The sequence below is a fragment of the Toxotes jaculatrix genome, chromosome 16, assembly GCF_017976425.1.
Source record: "Toxotes jaculatrix isolate fToxJac2 chromosome 16, fToxJac2.pri, whole genome shotgun sequence".
NCBI classification, from domain to species: Eukaryota; Metazoa; Chordata; class Actinopteri; family Toxotidae; genus Toxotes; species Toxotes jaculatrix.
Genome location: NC_054409.1, coordinates 16,153,252 through 16,169,872, shown reverse-complemented (window position 1 = coordinate 16,169,872; position 16,621 = coordinate 16,153,252). Strand labels below are relative to the sequence as shown.

Below are 16,621 nucleotides of genomic sequence, written 5' to 3'. Positions count from 1 at the left end.
TTTTTGATCTGTTAATGTTGCTGTAAAGAAAAACTGGCTTTCATATAATCTGGGATTGAAATAGAGGGGAAAAAAAGGGGCACATGGAAAAACACCACACTCAGTAATGTATTTCAAGTAGCACAACTGCTTTGTATTTTATTGCAACAAAAATTGCACCAAGGCTAGAGGGAGAAACAAATAGGAAAAAGAAAATGTATTTACAAAGGAAAGCAAAGTTTGTCTACAAAATTGGTGAGGAGGCTTAGTCACAAAGAGTAGTGGTATGGTTGGTAAAGGGGAGGATTTAAAATATAAGCCAACACTGACAGTACCATGTTGAAGTCAAGGCAGCTTGTGGTTGACTCGTGTCCTCAGGCATCGCAGTCAGACAGGGCACACGGGGGTGAGACGACTACAGCACAAATACTGAAAATGTCTAAGAGATGCAGACGAGAATAAAAGGAACGTACGGTGTTACAGTGGAATTTCATGGGCTCTCTTAGTCTATAATGGTCAGCTTCTCACTTATACATTATTTTTGTAAGACAGCAAGTGACAGATCCATAAACATTTCAGTCCAGTGTTTCCCCCAGGATATATACTTCTTACTGGGGTGGAAAGGCCTCTGAAACAGCATTTAGACCATGTGACATAAACTCTCCGTCAAAACTAATTCTCTCAGGCAAAGAGGCCCCTTCAGTGATCGGAGAAACACTGTTTCAGTCCATATTCCCAAGGCCAAGCTGCTACTGATGGCTTTTGTGACTGGCATGTAGAGAAAGTTTAATTCAAACTTTTATATTAAACAAAACAAAAAAAAAAAAAAAACAGGTCCAGTCAAAGAACAATATAAAACAAGAGTTAGATCCACAGAGTTGCAGATCACCCTGGTCCCTCTCCAGTACAGACTGGAGACAAAGTTTTTTTTTTGGTATGGCAAACATTTAAATCTGATAAACAAATCAACACAGCTGTTCTTGGCCACCTGGCAAAATTCTGCCACATTTCTGCACTTGTAAAGTGAGAAGTCTAAACAGCTCTGCCAATATTGTTTAAGGCACTATTTGTTACCAAAGTGTGCAGTCAAGCAAAAAGGGGAAGGCCGGAGGCTCAAACTCCCTCATCTGCTCGCTCCCATTATTATTATTTTATGGCACATGGTTGCAAATACTGCAAAAAGCATTCAAACAGAACAAACACTGACACGTTTTCACTCAGCACACAACCAATCACCATTGACGTGAAAGGAAAACGCTGGGATGTGTTGGACAGAGGCGTCTGTGAAATTGTGAGATTAGCTGTTGAAGTGTGAGAAGGCATCCTAAGACAAGATGAGGTTTAGTGTTTTGTTTTTGCTCATTGTCATTGGCATCAATGAAAAAAAGAAAATCAAACACACCAACAGTGATGGAAACAAATATCACAGGCCTTTTTTTTTTTCCTACTAGCGTCATCGATAAAAGGGGAAGAAACAACTAGAATACATAAGACATGATCATTTCAAAAAATGATTGGTGAAAAGTCATGTTGATCAAAAACTGGCCCCCTAGCCTCTCACTGAGGCCAAAAGACACTGTTCATTCATAGTTAAGGCTTTTCAATATTGCAAACTCTGTCTGATGACGTCTACAGACAGATTCCACTGATTCCATCCACAATAACCACAGGCTTAAGTGTTTCAGAGTGTACTGTAGTGTGAACCTACACTCTGCCGCTGCTCTCCAGCAGACTTTACCCTCAGCTCTCCAACGGGAGCTTGGCATGATCCACAGTTCATGCTCAGAAAAAAAAGGGTAAGTAGTGTAAGATACAGTATCAGGTTTATGTCTTGGTATTATAAGCTTTTAGGGCGCTACCTCTGAACAATGTCACTTATTTCTTTGACAGAGGACAGGAGCTTGCTGAAGTCCTGCTGTGCATTAGCGCCCCCTGTGGCAGTGGGGCAGATCTGCAGCTCGCGCAGGCTGCTCTCAAGCTTGTTGATGGCCTCACGGAAGGCGAACTTGTTCCTCATCTGCTGGATGGAGTCGACGTAGCTCATGCAGTATTTCGACAGGTTCTTGCCGGCCTCCAGCACAGCGCTGTGGCTACCCGTCTGCTCCGAGTTACGGCAAATGGCTGCGCGGAGCAGCTCGGTACCCTCCAGCACCATCTCGCGCGTCACGGCTGAGTTGGGGGTGCGCTCGGCGGCCTGGCGGGGTGCAGTCTTGCGGAGGGAGCGTCGAGTGTTCACTAGGGGGATGAAAGCAGTGGGCGAGCTCTGATCGCCGGGAGAGGTGAGGGAGGAAGAGAAACCTCCTAGACTCTGGCTGGAGAGGGAGTTGGTCACTGAAGTGGAGGAGGTGGAGGTCTTCAACGGTTGAGGTTTGGAGGTGGAGCCCAGGGGCAGCTTCTTAGAGCCCTCACTGAGTGGTGAGCGGGCTTGGTCACTGGCAGTGGTTGTGTGGTGGGGCTCGGAGACAGAGGGGAGACCCTTAGCTTTGATGTCTGAGGTGGTGGAGGAGGGGAGTTCTTGAGTGGGGCTGCGGGAGATCTTGCCCGTTTTGGCATTGGTGGGTGGTGGAGGTGGGGCTGGCTTGGGTTTCTGTAACTTTCCTCTTTCCCTGACAGATGAGGAGTCCACAGGCTGCTTGTGTCTGCGGGCCCTGCACTCTTCTCCAGCTGCCCCTAAAGCAGGGAACACGTTGGGCTTGAGAAGCTCAGCATGGAGAGCGCTGGTTTTGGAGTTCTCCAGCCCCGGCACACCTGGTCTCCTGACCGCCTTAGGCGTTAAAGCCTGGGGACTGGAACCGGGACTGGGATCAGTGTCTTTGCCCAAGAAGGCAGAGGAAATATCTGATGAGGAGTTTAGACGCGGCGGAGGCGTCAGGGTGCCCATCCGAGGGGTGCTCTCCCCTTTCTGCTCACTGGTTCTCTTGCGTGGCAGAGCCGGCTTGCCCCCAAAGGTACCTGTGTCAAAGTGACGCTGGCCCAAGTCTCGTGGCAGCGTGACAGACTTAAACTCGCTGCCATCTGACCCAGAGGGCATGCTAGAGGACCAGAGAAAACGCTTTGAGTTGGAGAGGGATTCCTCCTCACTTGGTGGTGTGGTAGCTGCCTTGCCTCCTGGGCCAGGCACTGCAGGACCTCCCTTCTTCCAGGGGAATAACGGCCCTGGGTAGGTAGGCGCTCCATTGGTGATGCCCCCTGCCCCATTATTGTTGGCACCCAGGAACCTGGAGGAGTCAAGGCCATGTGTGGCGTCATTATTGGCCAGAGATGCGCCATTGTTGAAGCTGTCAATGTCTCGAGGATCTGGAGTCACGCCCCTCCTGTCAGGGTGGACGTCCTCTCTGAAAGAGGAGCTGCGTTTGGGCGGAGCTGGTGCGTTCTTTTTCTTTTTCTTGATGAGGCTGAGAAAACCACTGCCGCGCGTCTTGTCCTTGTCTTTGGGTAGCAAGCGGTCATCCTCATTCAAGTTGCTATCCAGGAGGGGGCGCTCCTTTCTGGGCAGCATGGGTGAGGACACAGCTCCTTCCGGCTCCACTGGGTCTGAGGAAGAGCACAAAAGAATCAGGGAACCAATGGTGATTAAGAAAAATGAAATCCTTCAAATCCGCTGACAGACTGAATAAAAAAACAACAAAACAATGGAAACTATTGTTCCAGGAGTATATGTATAAAAGGAGACTGAGCTGGCAGGCAGGTGTTCCCAGAGCCAAAGAAACCTGAGGGAGAACACTCCACCAGCCTTAGCGTGTTCTGTGGTTACAGCCAAAGATCTCAAACTGCACTTGATCTTACGGGTTTTTAAAAGCTCTTAACTCAAAGGGAAGCTAAAATGAAGCAAGTGATAAGGCAGCATTAAGTTGGCAACTTTAGCAAAGCACCATCTGAACAAAATGAGAAGCATTTTATTTCACTCTTTTATTTCACTCAGTAACCTTTTGAACATCTTTGCAGTATATTTCATCTTGTATTTGAGCAACAATAATCCCCCCTTTATATACTACTCATTTCACATATTCCTTTAGGTATAACAACTACTGTAATGGACTATTTTATGACAAGGGCCAGAGGGAGTGAGTGTGTCTCACCTGGACTATCTCCATCCCGGTTGTCCATGTTTTTGCGGAGAGTTCTGGTCTTGGTGGGCAGCTCTGGAGCCTGTTGGATGGGACCTAATGTGGCCTTCTTCCCTTTCTTGCCCAGCTCCTTTTCCACCTCTAAAAATACAAATACAGTCAAAATCTAACAGTCAACCAAACATTATCCCGAAAATAATGCCCCACAAGAAAAAGTGCTTTCTTTTTTACAGAAAAGGATTCAGCACTAACCATCAGAGATGCTGGACTCCTGGAACATGGTTTCAAAGGCCTGGTGTGTTTCAGCAAAAGAGGGACGTTCTGAGGGGTTCCACCTCCAACCTGACAGGAAGACAAACAAATAAGAATTTAAAAAATCCTTCCAATGAAGAAGAGTGCCTCGAATCATATTCTGGATTAAGGCATTCTGCTACTCACAGGCTCTCATGAGCTCATAGACCTTCTCCGGGCAGCCCTCTGGTCGGTCCATGCGGTAGTCTTTCTCCAGCAGCTCATAGACCTGGGACAGGTCAATGCCAGGGTAAGGAGACATGCCGTAGGTGGCGATCTCCCACAGCAGAACACCAAATGCTGAAGATATAAGCACAAGAAAAATAATGTTAGGAATATGGGTAGTAATGAGTAAAATAGTTTCCCTTTGTTGAATAAGAATCTGAAAGAAATTAGCTATTCAAGCAGGAACATCAGGAATCATAACTCTCCCTAAACGCGATCAAACTTACCCCAGACGTCAGACTTAATAGAGAACTTGTTGTAGGCCAGACTCTCTGGAGCGGTCCACTTGATGGGGAATTTGGCTCCTGCGTGAGCTGTGTATGTGTCTCCTGTCATTAACCTGCTCAGACCAAAGTCTGCAACCTTCACCAGGTGGTTCTCCCCGACCAGACAGTTACGGGCAGCCAAGTCCCTGCAGGAGAGATTACAGAGGGGAGAATGAGAGACGAGCAGGAGGCAAAGGTGGAAGCCTGACTTTCTACAATCAAAAATGGACAGAAAAATAGTCCAAAAAAGTCATGAGCTTGTTTGAACACACATTTATTTGTAAGAAAAAAAGAAAATGAGAACAAAGGCATAGAGAAAATGAGAAAAAAACATTCAGTAGTGTTTCTTGTTAAAACATTCACTGTAGTGTTGACTTTCTACAGCTGCGTGGAGCAGAGTCACAAGCTGAGTCTTGTCAGGTTTAAAAATTAAAATGCAGTTTGGCAAATATGAAAGGCATAAATCATCTTGTTGCTTCTAAAGGACCTTGTTAAACGTGCCAGAACAAACTAGCAATGTTACAACATCAGCTTCTCTGTGATTCAAGTCTGTCCTCCAGTGAGGAAAGATAGTGAGAGGAGAGCTGCTCAGAAGAATGTGTTTTCTCGCAGTTCTGACTGAGATCTGTTTGGCTGCGGACAACCTCAGAAACAAAAAATTCCAGGTGAGGGCTCAGATTTAATCCAAAAGGGGGTTGTAAGATCTTTAAACTCACCTGTGTATAAAGTTTTTTTTCTCCAGGTACTCCATAGCAGAGGAGATCTGTGTGGCCATGTGGAGAAGCACCACAGCATTGACCTCCTCTCTGTTGCACTCCCTCAGGTAGTCTAGTAGGTTACCGTGGGTCATGAACTCCGTGATGATGTAGAAAGGTGGCTCCCGCGTGCACACACCTGCCAAGGAAGCAAGGTTGCAAAACAAAGGCATCGTTATTCACAAAATATGTTCTTTATCTCAGCATGTTTCTTTCATCTGCAAATCTGGTTACAGATTATATACAGAGCCAACCCTTTTTTTTTATACTTTTTAAATTATTATTATTTTTAAGTTTACATACCTAACAGCTGTACCAGGTTGGGGTGTTTGATCTCTTTCATAACAGCAGCCTCCTTGAGAAACTCCTCCACCTCCATTGTATCCTCCTGGACAGAGGGAAAAAAAGTGAGTAAATCCATACACTGGTTGCAGTTACATCCATATAGCACCAGGTGGTAGCATTATTCAGCCAATTTGAAGATTTATAGTTGACACAATGTTAACATGCCACCTGGTTAGCTCAGTTGGTAAAGCATGAGACTCAAGCTCTCTGAGTCGTGGGTTCAAGTCCCACCACAGACAGCCAAAGGACCTTGGTGTGTCATGGACTGGGCAGCAGCAGCAAGCTGTCACACCCACAACCCAGATAAGCAGCAGATGATGACATGACACAATGCTAGTATGAGACAACAATAGGTCTCAAGAAGCTATGAAAACTCACTTCCTCATATAGTGAAACATATGAGATTAAGAGCAGCAAACATTAAGAAATAAATCTTTTCTCACACAGATCGCTTTTTTTTTTTTTTTTTGCTGCCCCATCTTCTTACCTTTAGTGTCTTGACTGCCACAGTGAGGTTGTACTTCTTCCAAACGCCCTCGTACACCTCCCCGTACTGGCCCCCTCCCAGTTTGTGCTTCATGGTAATGTCAGTGCGCTCCATCTCCCACTTGTCGTAGTTGGGAGAGACTCCGTAGATGGTGGGTTTGTTGCGCTTCGGTGCCGGGTAGTGCAGTGTGGTGATGAGGCCGTCGGCCACCGTGGAGTGGTGGTGCACCAGCTCCGCCAGTGTGTTGAAACGGCTTTCTGACGAGACGTACAGCTGGAGGAAAAAGAGATTCTGTATTTGAGTACATATACATGAGAGGTCCGTTCAGCTTAGGATATTGACACTCAGCTCGAATTTCTAAGTTCCATTAAAATATGGTAGTTTTGATTTCAACTCAACTAGTGTCTATATAATTATTTTCAAATTAAATCAATTATTGTTTGTATCTATGTCAGTATGTGGTATTTGTGTCACTAGTGCACCATGAAACAGTCCATTAAAGCCACGAAGAAAGGTCTCAAGCAACTCAAAAAACTCACAAGGCATTTGTCAAGAAGCTGGTGAAGGGGAGGATATTGGTCAGGACTCAGTGGACACAGTCTTTTTCATTGTCCAAGTCTTACATAACCCCAGAAATGATTTGCTCTACAATCTGCACTTTGAATTGCTTTGTGAACAGGCTCTTTGAGCAAGCTGAAGGCATGTGGAGGAAAAAAGTGAAAAAAAGAACAACCTTGACTGTGGTGAAAAGACCTTTGAGATCTAAAGAGGATTTAATGGTCAGTTGGCTGCTCTCCTAGCTTAAACCATGATCATTTACTGAGAGAAAAAAAAAAATCAGTTTTTCCTTACAAACACACGTTAGTTATTCAGAGCGACCTTAATCACAGAGTCAGTGTGTAACAAAGCTGCAGTTTTGGGGGAGTGCTGAGGTAATCTCAAATTATTGGAGAAGTCTATCATACCAGACTCTTGAGTTGTAGCTCAGTGGGAGAATGGAAAACAATATGAGATGGGGAACCAAGTGTGTGTGCGCGCTGTCGCTGTCTGTATATCCGTATTCGTCCATTTGTTTCGTGTGTATGTGTGTGCGTGCATACTTGGCTGCAACAGTCTGTGCTAATGCATGTCTTAGCATGGGCGTCAGTGTCTGGCCGGCCTCGCGTCTGCTGGTCATTATGAGCAGCACAGTGGTGGTTAGAGGCATTCTTGTCATAGCTAGAGTTCCTCGAGCTAGCTCACCTCGCTGCATCACAGACAGGAGGGTGACCCAGCCAAAATGGCAGTGGCTTCTTGGCTGACATAGCAATTTGGGGGAATCCCACACCAAGAAATTCAGCTGTACGCCCAGAGAAATATGGTCTACACTAATCTATCACAACCATTGGGATGCTAAAAAGCTATTAATATAACTGTGCTCCAGATACCCTGCCTTCTTTACTAAACCTGAATCTCTTCACACTGATGATTTCAAGCAATACATTATGCAAAAAATCATAACATTTTTAAGCATTTTTAGGAACAATATATTACTAAAATGCATCCCTTTTTCAGGGTGTGATATACTTATTTCTTGCTATTCTCAAAGTGTTGCACCGACTGAAAGGTTTACCTTTCGATTACTGGACCTGACAACTATCTTTACTGCAAATCAGTCAACTACAGCAGATACAGAACAACGTGGAAGATTTTGCTATGTGCTGTAAGCAACTTCCAGCCTTCATGAAACGAGCAGTAAACCACAAAACCACATGTAACGAAGTTTAGCCATTAGATTCATTTAGACCTAAACGTACATAAAAGCAGTAACAGTGACTTTTAAAAAGTCCTGAAATCAAAGAAGAATACATTCTTTGTCTGTGTATACAGTCTATGTCTGTGTCATCCACTGATGCCTACCTTGCCGTCAGATGCAGTGTTAATCCTGTAATGGTAGACTCTCCCCTCGTACCGCAGAGAAATGGACCTCTGGCCGGGGCTGCTCTCGCTCTCGCGGACCAGAAAGCTTCCATTGATGCCCGAGCTGAGCAGGTACTCTGCAGCGTTGCGTGACACAGGTCCGTGGTACCAGCTGTGCTTCTCCAAGCTGTTGACTGGTGTGATGTAGTTCGACGGCACCCAACCCTGGCCATTCTTAGTCTGTGCCTCGCACCACTCCCCGTTGTGGTTGTAACCCAGCACACGCAGCTTCTCACCTGGTCAACAAGTGAGATCAAAATGAAAAAAACACCAAAACGCCAGGCTAATTGTGGCTAAAGTACCCAGTTGGCTGCATACACACACTTTTTAAAAATATTTTTTTTAATGGTTAAGGCACATTCCTGAGATCTTGAAAAAAAATATATTTCCACAGCTGGGACTGTTACAAAGCTTCCATATTGTTAACGTTGAGTAACAGCTACCATAACATGGACACCGTAAAAAAGCTGAACTCAGCATGTTTTGAGTCAGACATGCAGGAATCCACTGTATCTAATGTCATCTTCCCTTACATCAGGAATTCAGGGGGTTTTCTTTTCCACCGGTCATTTGGTGACTTAAACTCAGGAAATTGATTTCTTTCCTTTAGTTTAGACTGGATACAACAAAAATTAGCTTTAAACAAAACAAAAGTAAACAAAACCAGAAGTATCCACTTTTGTTGGCCAGTCTTAAACATGTTATCTGACAATACAGACCCAAGGTACAATGAATATTTCTTGTGCAATGGACCATGTTACACTGAACTGAAAACGAATGTTATACAGGACATTTTCCTGTTTATTCCGGTGCATATGTTCTCTCCTTCCTTCCTCTGTTTGTTGTCTGTGTGATCCATCTGTGGTATTGTTTTACAGTCACTTCAGTGGGGGGAAAAAAAAACCCCACGGGTGAGACCATTGCCAGGAAGTGAGAGTCAGACGGGGATGAACACAGAGCAGGAAAGAGAGGGGATGGGAAGAAAACACGCAGATTCCCAGTAGGATTCATAACCTTATCAAGACTTAAACGTTCTCCATAAGTCACTTTACATGTAATTTCCAATGTCCATCAATAGTGACCATAGTCAAAAATTAATTGGGATTACTGATCCCAATTGATTCAACCATAACCCTAAACCCTACTGCAAAATGGTCTGAATAATTCATTGTTGATCCTAAGAACTAGTATATATAAATATATGGGAATGAATGGCATAGTTTTTCTCTTGGCCTCACCTTTGGTAATGCTGAGTGTGTTGTCACCACTGGCCACAAAATCGTAGAGTGCCACAAACAGGTTGGGGTCATTCTCACTGGGTCCAGCCAACAGGTTCTCTTTGGAGTTCCAACGGGCCGCTTCTGTCAGACCCTGCCCCTCAAAGTCTGGTCTTTGGAGAGCTTCTGGAAAAGACAAAAAGAGAAGAAGATCATCAGAACGCATGTAGGTGACTAGAGTACGAGGGAAAACATCAAACAATGCCTTTCTGCTGGGAGACCGAGGGAGATCTGTAGGCGTGTGTGTTCGGTATGCGGCGCCATTGTGAAGCAGTTTTCCCATACAATTTCACACATGTTGAATGATTCAGCAACAATGTCAACTCTCGGCCTCTCCGTGTGTCATTTAAATTCTTCTGCGTCCCCTTCAACTGTGCCTTGCTCCCAACAAGCAGGTCATCAGCTGTGATCCCACCCTTTTAGTTTAGAGTAATAAACCCGATCATGTGACCTGCCGTGTCCCTGCTGTCTCTACAGCTTGTAATTTCCTGGATTATCCCTGCTTAGTTTTCATTTTCTTTAACACCTTGACAACTACCACACAGACCATGAGAATGTGTCTCAGCATGAATCTCCAAACTGTAAAATGGATGTGATTGCACTCACAGGTAGTGAGTTCAGAGTGCTTTACCTTGTAGTTATGTTAATTATAGACACAGTGGTGAAACTGATGGTTAAATTATAAAATGTGAGAAATGGAAAGAGTGAGGAGAAAAGATGGAGACAGTGTTTAAGAAGAAGAGAGAGAAAAGGGGGAGAACTTCTAACAGTTCAGTTTGGCCTAAACGTGAGCTTTGATTGTGTGGCTTGCTCAGCTGTTGTCACACGTGTTGGAGGCATCTCACATTTCAGCCCCCAGGTGTACACAAAGAAACCAGCGTATCAAAAAAGTGGAAACCAGAGTCATCTTCCAATTCTCCACAATGACAGAATGACTGGAAAAATTAGAGGCTAGCTACCTGGAAGTGACAAACTTAAGTATTACTGACCATCCTGTGATCTGTGGAGTCGGGGGATTTGGTAACAGTGGACACTAAACACTTGTAAATAAGTTCCTAATCTAGCAATGAAACCAATCAACAACTGTAAAACTACTGACAAAACTAAAGGAAAACACAATTCAAAAATGACTGAAAATGACTATTTTCCTCTGAACAAATACGCAGTTGCAATCATGACATAATTTTTCACACATGCTGATGAAAAATAACAAGATAACACGTCCTACAACAGAAACACTAACTGGGCCAGGGAAGTAAACTATTCCCTAACATTTATGAATCATTCATCCCGTAAAGTGTGATTCAAGCAACTGGAGAATATCACTGCAAGTCTATACCATGTCGTAAAGGCTAAGTAAGATAAAAAAATCATCTGACAAATGTATTTGATTATTACACCTATTAGCAGTAAAGTTTTGTTACCCATGGATAACACAAAAACACTGACTGTGATCTTTGTAGGAGTGTCTGCATAATTAAAATCCCAAGAAAGTCTCTGGTAGCAGCGGAGATTCCAGCGAGAGACTGTTTCACTCGCAGCTACGTCCTGGTGTCATAAACTTCGGGCTTCAAACTTCACAAACGTGTTTATTCGTAAACTGGAACGCACATTTAAGCTTTTGCTCTAGATAACTCCGTAGCATACAGAACAGACCTTTGCCAGCATTTCTGAAATGCAGCAGGTCACAGTCTGATAAAAACTAAAACCAGCTGTAAGTGACAGTTTTGAGTAAGTGCATCATAACACGCCGTACCACAGGCAGGAAAATTGTGGCCAACTTTAAGCATTTCCCACTCCCTGACACACAAACAAGATGGAAGAACAGTTATCCATTATATCATCTCTGTCAACAGAAAACTATAAATCTCTAAGTGTTGATATTTTTCTGTTTTCTTCTACCTCTTAAGTTCATAAAACCCTTCAAAAACCTATTGGATGCAGCTGATTATGTCTAAAACAAATGTGATTGTCAAGGCTTAGCTTCTGAAAAGTTTATATTTTGGAGTTACAAGCTTTTCATCATTTCCAGAAAGCACTGGAGCAAAATCAAGCCCCAGCTGCATAATGTAGGACATAACCTGCATTGCATAAGTGGATGTTAGTTGAGGAAAAAAATCCACAGATCTATAATGTACCTCTGCAAAAATAAGTGAAATCACCTGATGCATCTTTTGCAGACATAAATTTGGCTGTAGAAGTGCTAAGGCCTGTTTGATCTGAGGGAGACCGAGATGTAAAAGCAGCCAGAACCATCAAGAACCTTGACTTGGGGAAAAAAAAGGACAATGTATATGAAGCTATAAAGGCACAGCTGGAAAAAGAGCAGAGAGCTGATCGAGAATATACAAAAGAATGATTTTGACTGCTGTCAAATACAGAGCTGCAAGCAACTACCAATATCTTCTGTACAACCCCAAAGCTTTAAATGTGTTTGTGTCTTCCTCAGATGGAGTTTCAATGCTCGAACCATACAATAGTAAAACTAGCATAACCCCAAGGAAGTAAACAGAACATATGTGGCCCACAGCCAGTCACATGACATTGTTGACAAGTTGCGGGCTGGTGAAAGACTTTCACACAGCATCTTCTGCCAAGTTAGGCTTGCCAGCCTTAACACAGTGAGACAATCAAAGCCAAATGCGGTGGTGCCTCTTTTAGGTCACAAACCTGCCATTTTGCCCGAGAGAACAAACCAGATGTGATTTTGTCTGGAGCACACTGCCCAGCTCAGACTCTCACATTTAAGTGGGTTCCAATCCTAAAACGAGACAGACTTGTTGCATTTTGGAGCAACAATCGGGAGTACATCCCTCAGCTGGCACAGATATGGGTATCTATGGCACAGAATAAAAACTTGTCAAGCATGGACAGTCATCTCGTCATAACTACCAAGTAACATTTTAAACTTATTCAGATTCCAATTTTCCCGTTAGGAAATCATGTAAATGTAGTCTAAAACTGTAAACATGGTTTCAGCAAAGCTGGTATGGGATTACATTGCACAGGGGCTTAGGATATGTTCAGAGTCACATTTGTGAATAATTGGAAAAAAGAAAAGGAAAAAGAAATAGCAGCCAAATAATTCCACTTCAGTTTATCCCCTGGTTACATAAATAACAGTAGTTGTGTTCCCAATGAATATTGTAGCTAGACAAAAAACAGAAATAACGCTATGATTCAAGTCAAAAACACAGCCGTGTTTTGTCAGATTTGGGCTGAAGCTGAGAAGAAAGATTGAGCAAGATACAAAAGAAGACCGATAAGCAAGACCCAGACCTGAGGGTGAGCTAGACATACCATATGTCCAGAATTTGGCCTGGTCATAAAGTGTGTGGGGAGAAACATCTGAGCGGCCCATGCCACACATGTCCACTTTACGGGCCACAAATACCACAGCTCTTTGTGAGAGGGTGACACCACACTGACACATGGGCCAAAAAACACACACTCAGAGAGAGAGAAGGCAAGAAAAGTCATATGAAAAAGGAAACTCGGGAGGTAAGTGAGAAAGAATCAGAAAGGCTCTTTATCAGACTGCAGTTCTACAGGGCCGTGAAGTGGGAGACATTACACCATGTCCTGGCTGCATTATTGAGATGACACTCAAAATTATTAAATGTGTGTGGAACTTGTATAAAATTCTGCACTCATACTCATACACTGATGCAAGACAGAAATTTCTTCAAAACCGCACTTCTTTAAAAAAAAAAAAAAAAAAAGAAAAAACAGAACATCATGTTGGTTTCACTTAGTCCTGGTGTTCATGACCAAGGCCAAGCCCTGCCAGTTTTGATTCCAGTCATCTCAAATGAGCTGGTCAAAAGGCAAATGCAGTTAAGTACCTGGCACAACAGCAGCCAGCAGCAGCCTGGGGCCAAAACCGTGAATCTATTTAACAGTGTGGGGTCCACTTCCATGAAGTCGGCGCTTGTCCCACACCACATATTTCTGAGGTCTGAGAGAGGGAAACCCTCTAGTTTACATATTTCTCTTGCATCACCTGTCATCACCTGAGTGTTAGGTAGTGGAGAACAAGGCAAGCAGATTCAGATCATGTGATACAGTTCTACCCACTGTGGGAGATATCATGTTAGTGAGGGGATGTTCAGACCAGAGCCCTATAGAGGAGAGCAGGGAATAACAGGTGAAAACAAGGTATCTTGGACTTAACATCACTTAGAAAGTGTCATAGAATACTCAAAGAGCATTTTCCTGCTATTATGCTTATAGATTTTTATTCTAAATTCTTACTACTTGGAGCCGATGACAAATAAGGCCTCAAGCTCTAGAGAATTATATCAGGACAGAAAGTTAAACGTGGAGTGGAAGATCATCTCAGCATGAGATTTGCTGTGCCTTGTACCATATGGTCTGAAAATTAAAGACTCTTTATCACTGTCATCCACTTCAGTGAAGAGTGTACCAGGACTATTAACTCTATTAAATCATTTGGTTGCACAATCTTTGGCACATATTACTTCACAGAGTCTTCCATTACCATTCCATTCCTATAGTGATTATGCACAGACTCAGTGTGCCCTAGATTTCTCCGAATTCCCCTCGTGTTTCATACATCACGGGCAAATCAATTACCCACTTTATCTGTGACCAGAACAGTCTAATTGGAAGTAATGGAAAATAAGTTCTTATACTACAAAGAAATGTGAAGTAAATATATCTACGCTATCGTCTAAGTTCATTATGGAATCAGTTCACCACAGCCAAGTACTAGAACATGGCAGAGAACTGAAGAGGAGAGTGCAGACCGAGATTAGAGCCCCTCTCCTCATAAACAAGAGTTAAGTGGGACACGGCCAGGAGTCATATTTCCTTGTATTCTCTTCTCCGTCTCTTTTTCCACTTCTTTCCTCTGCAGCTAGCCAGTGTGTCTGGCCTCCCTCGCCCTCCCCTGCGCTCGCTTCTCCACTTTCTCCTCCCCATTCTTCAGTTTCCACAGTCCAGAAATCATTGTTCAGACTTTACTTGATACTTCATCTTTTATCCTTCTCCCTTTGTCTCCTAAGACCCTACTTTTTGCCTCTCTGACATCTTTACTTTTGATTTTTGTTAACATTTCCTCCAAAGTAAACATTAAAATCACAGCCCAAGCTAAGAGACAACCCTATAACGGTCACTAAATGTTCTTACCTTCCAAGTAACAGCTGGAGGAGGACGAGAGGCCTTTCTTAGATTTACACCCCACCAATTTCAGGCATATCTCCAACATTTTCATTTGTTTTCTTTCCCTTCCCACTCAAAAATTTTGTTGCTTGTTCAAATGAGACGTCCCCCGAACGTTTCCCCTCTACATGTGTCCAACAGAAGAAAAATTCAAACACAAGACAAAAAAAAGGAGAAACGGCAACAAGCCAAAATAGGTGATTAAATACTCTAGTTTTCTTTTCCTCTGTCCTTCCAGCTGCTGTAAATCCTCTGCTTCTCCTTGCTCCTTTCCGAAACAAAAAGCGGAGTCCGCCAAAGTCTACCAACTTTCTCTTCTGAGCGTCTCCATGTTTTTTTCCCCTCTTTGGCTTTTGAGCTTTTCGTTAGCTCCACTTTTGCAAGATACAGCAACTATCCAAAAGCGTGGGTTTGGTCCAAAAAGCTTGCTAGACTTATAGATGTGTCAGTTGAGTGGGCAGTAGGGCAGTCTGAGCGGTGCCATTCCTCTCTCCTGTCCCCTGTGTGAGTGTGTATCTGAGGCGCAGGGACTACTCGTGCTACAGCTGCCAACAAAGGGCCTCTTTCAGGCTCAGCCTGCTGCACTCAATGACATCAGCTGAGCCGTCCCACCTCCAGCAGCAAACACACACAATGAGAGGGAGAGACCGCTACCACACACACACACAAACACACACGAGCATTCACCAAAAAGAATACAAACAACAGCACACCAGCACCCAAACTTCATGCCAAGATATGAGGTAAAAGCGCCAGAGGTCTCATTTAAAACTTTGATTGAAGTTACGATTCAGTATGGATCTTAAATAGTTCTCCTCGCCTTCTGTTGAAGTCATGAGATGATTACAAGAAGCTCCTCCTCCAACTTTTTAACCCCCCTTCCCCCCTCTCACTGTCTTTCTTCCCCTCTCTGTTCTTCTCAGCCATGCTTTTTTCCCTCTCTCCAGTCTGAAATGTTTACAGGTTAAAGAATCGTTTCTGGAGACAGGCCTGGGTAGTTAAAGACATAGCTGAAACTCTGAATCATTGGCAGCGAACAGGGAGCAAAGTATAACCTTTACCAGTCTCCTCTGGACTTCACGCAAGGCTCATTTGCCACAAGCTATTTCAAATGGCAGTGAAGTGAGCAATATATTTAAATTCATCAAAATGAAAGTTGTTTTTTTTTTTTATAGAAAAGCATGTCTGACCATGTGATTTTAGACAGCAGCGGTGGTTTGGCCATATCTGGAGGGAACAAACAATCCTTGGCAGAAGGAAAGCACACTTGCGACACATTATAACTTTATATCTCTTTCTTCTATATTTTCTCAGTTGTCTCAAAGTGTAGTGATATACAACGTATTCATGTTTAGTCAAAACTCCAACTAACAAAAGTAAATCCATTTAAATGTTTGAAAATGTGATAAAAGCAAAAAAGATGAGGATATAACTATAAAGGTGATTATAAATGCATCTTTCTCTAAATAACTGTCCTGCTCTTTATTACAGGACAACACAGCTCAGAATTGTGTATTTCTTTCTCTTAACTAAATTTTAGTAGGCCGTCTCCTGGGGGTGAAGACAACTTCATGAACACCCATATAAACCAATGCAATTCAAATGAATAGCCAAGCAACAAATACTGCAATTGTGAACCTCAAGTTTTTGTTGTCAGAAAAAAATGATTTGGCTTTTTAACGTGTGTTCTATGGGCTTAAAGAATTATCAACCATCATCCGAGAGCTGCTATAATGTGCTGACTCTGTCTGCCAAGCATTTTTCCATTTAAATGACACACATCCTA

General features: G+C 43.4%; 1 protein-coding gene across 2 annotated transcripts in view; it reads right to left on the bottom strand.

Moving 5' to 3' along the window:
• Positions 1-107: 107 nt before the first annotated feature.
• abl1 (c-abl oncogene 1, non-receptor tyrosine kinase) overlaps positions 108-16,621 on the bottom strand; it is a 30,377-nt gene continuing 13,863 nt past the window's right edge. Inside the window, exons 1-11 of one of the 2 annotated variants that reach the window (XM_041058807.1) lie at positions 14,803-15,362; positions 9,613-9,777; positions 8,315-8,610; positions 6,416-6,688; positions 5,887-5,971; positions 5,545-5,722; positions 4,790-4,974; positions 4,485-4,637; positions 4,299-4,388; positions 4,059-4,187; positions 108-3,513 (exon numbers count right to left, since the gene is read on the bottom strand). In XM_041058807.1, the coding sequence (XP_040914741.1) occupies positions 1,835-3,513; positions 4,059-4,187; positions 4,299-4,388; positions 4,485-4,637; positions 4,790-4,974; positions 5,545-5,722; positions 5,887-5,971; positions 6,416-6,688; positions 8,315-8,610; positions 9,613-9,777; positions 14,803-14,887 (3,318 nt within the window). In that variant the 5' untranslated portion in view covers positions 14,888-15,362 and the 3' untranslated portion in view covers positions 108-1,834. Of the gene's footprint in view, positions 3,514-4,058; positions 4,188-4,298; positions 4,389-4,484; positions 4,638-4,789; positions 4,975-5,544; positions 5,723-5,886; positions 5,972-6,415; positions 6,689-8,314; positions 8,611-9,612; positions 9,778-14,802; positions 15,363-16,621 lie in introns of those variants that run through there. The other variant, XM_041058806.1, reaches the window with a different exon arrangement.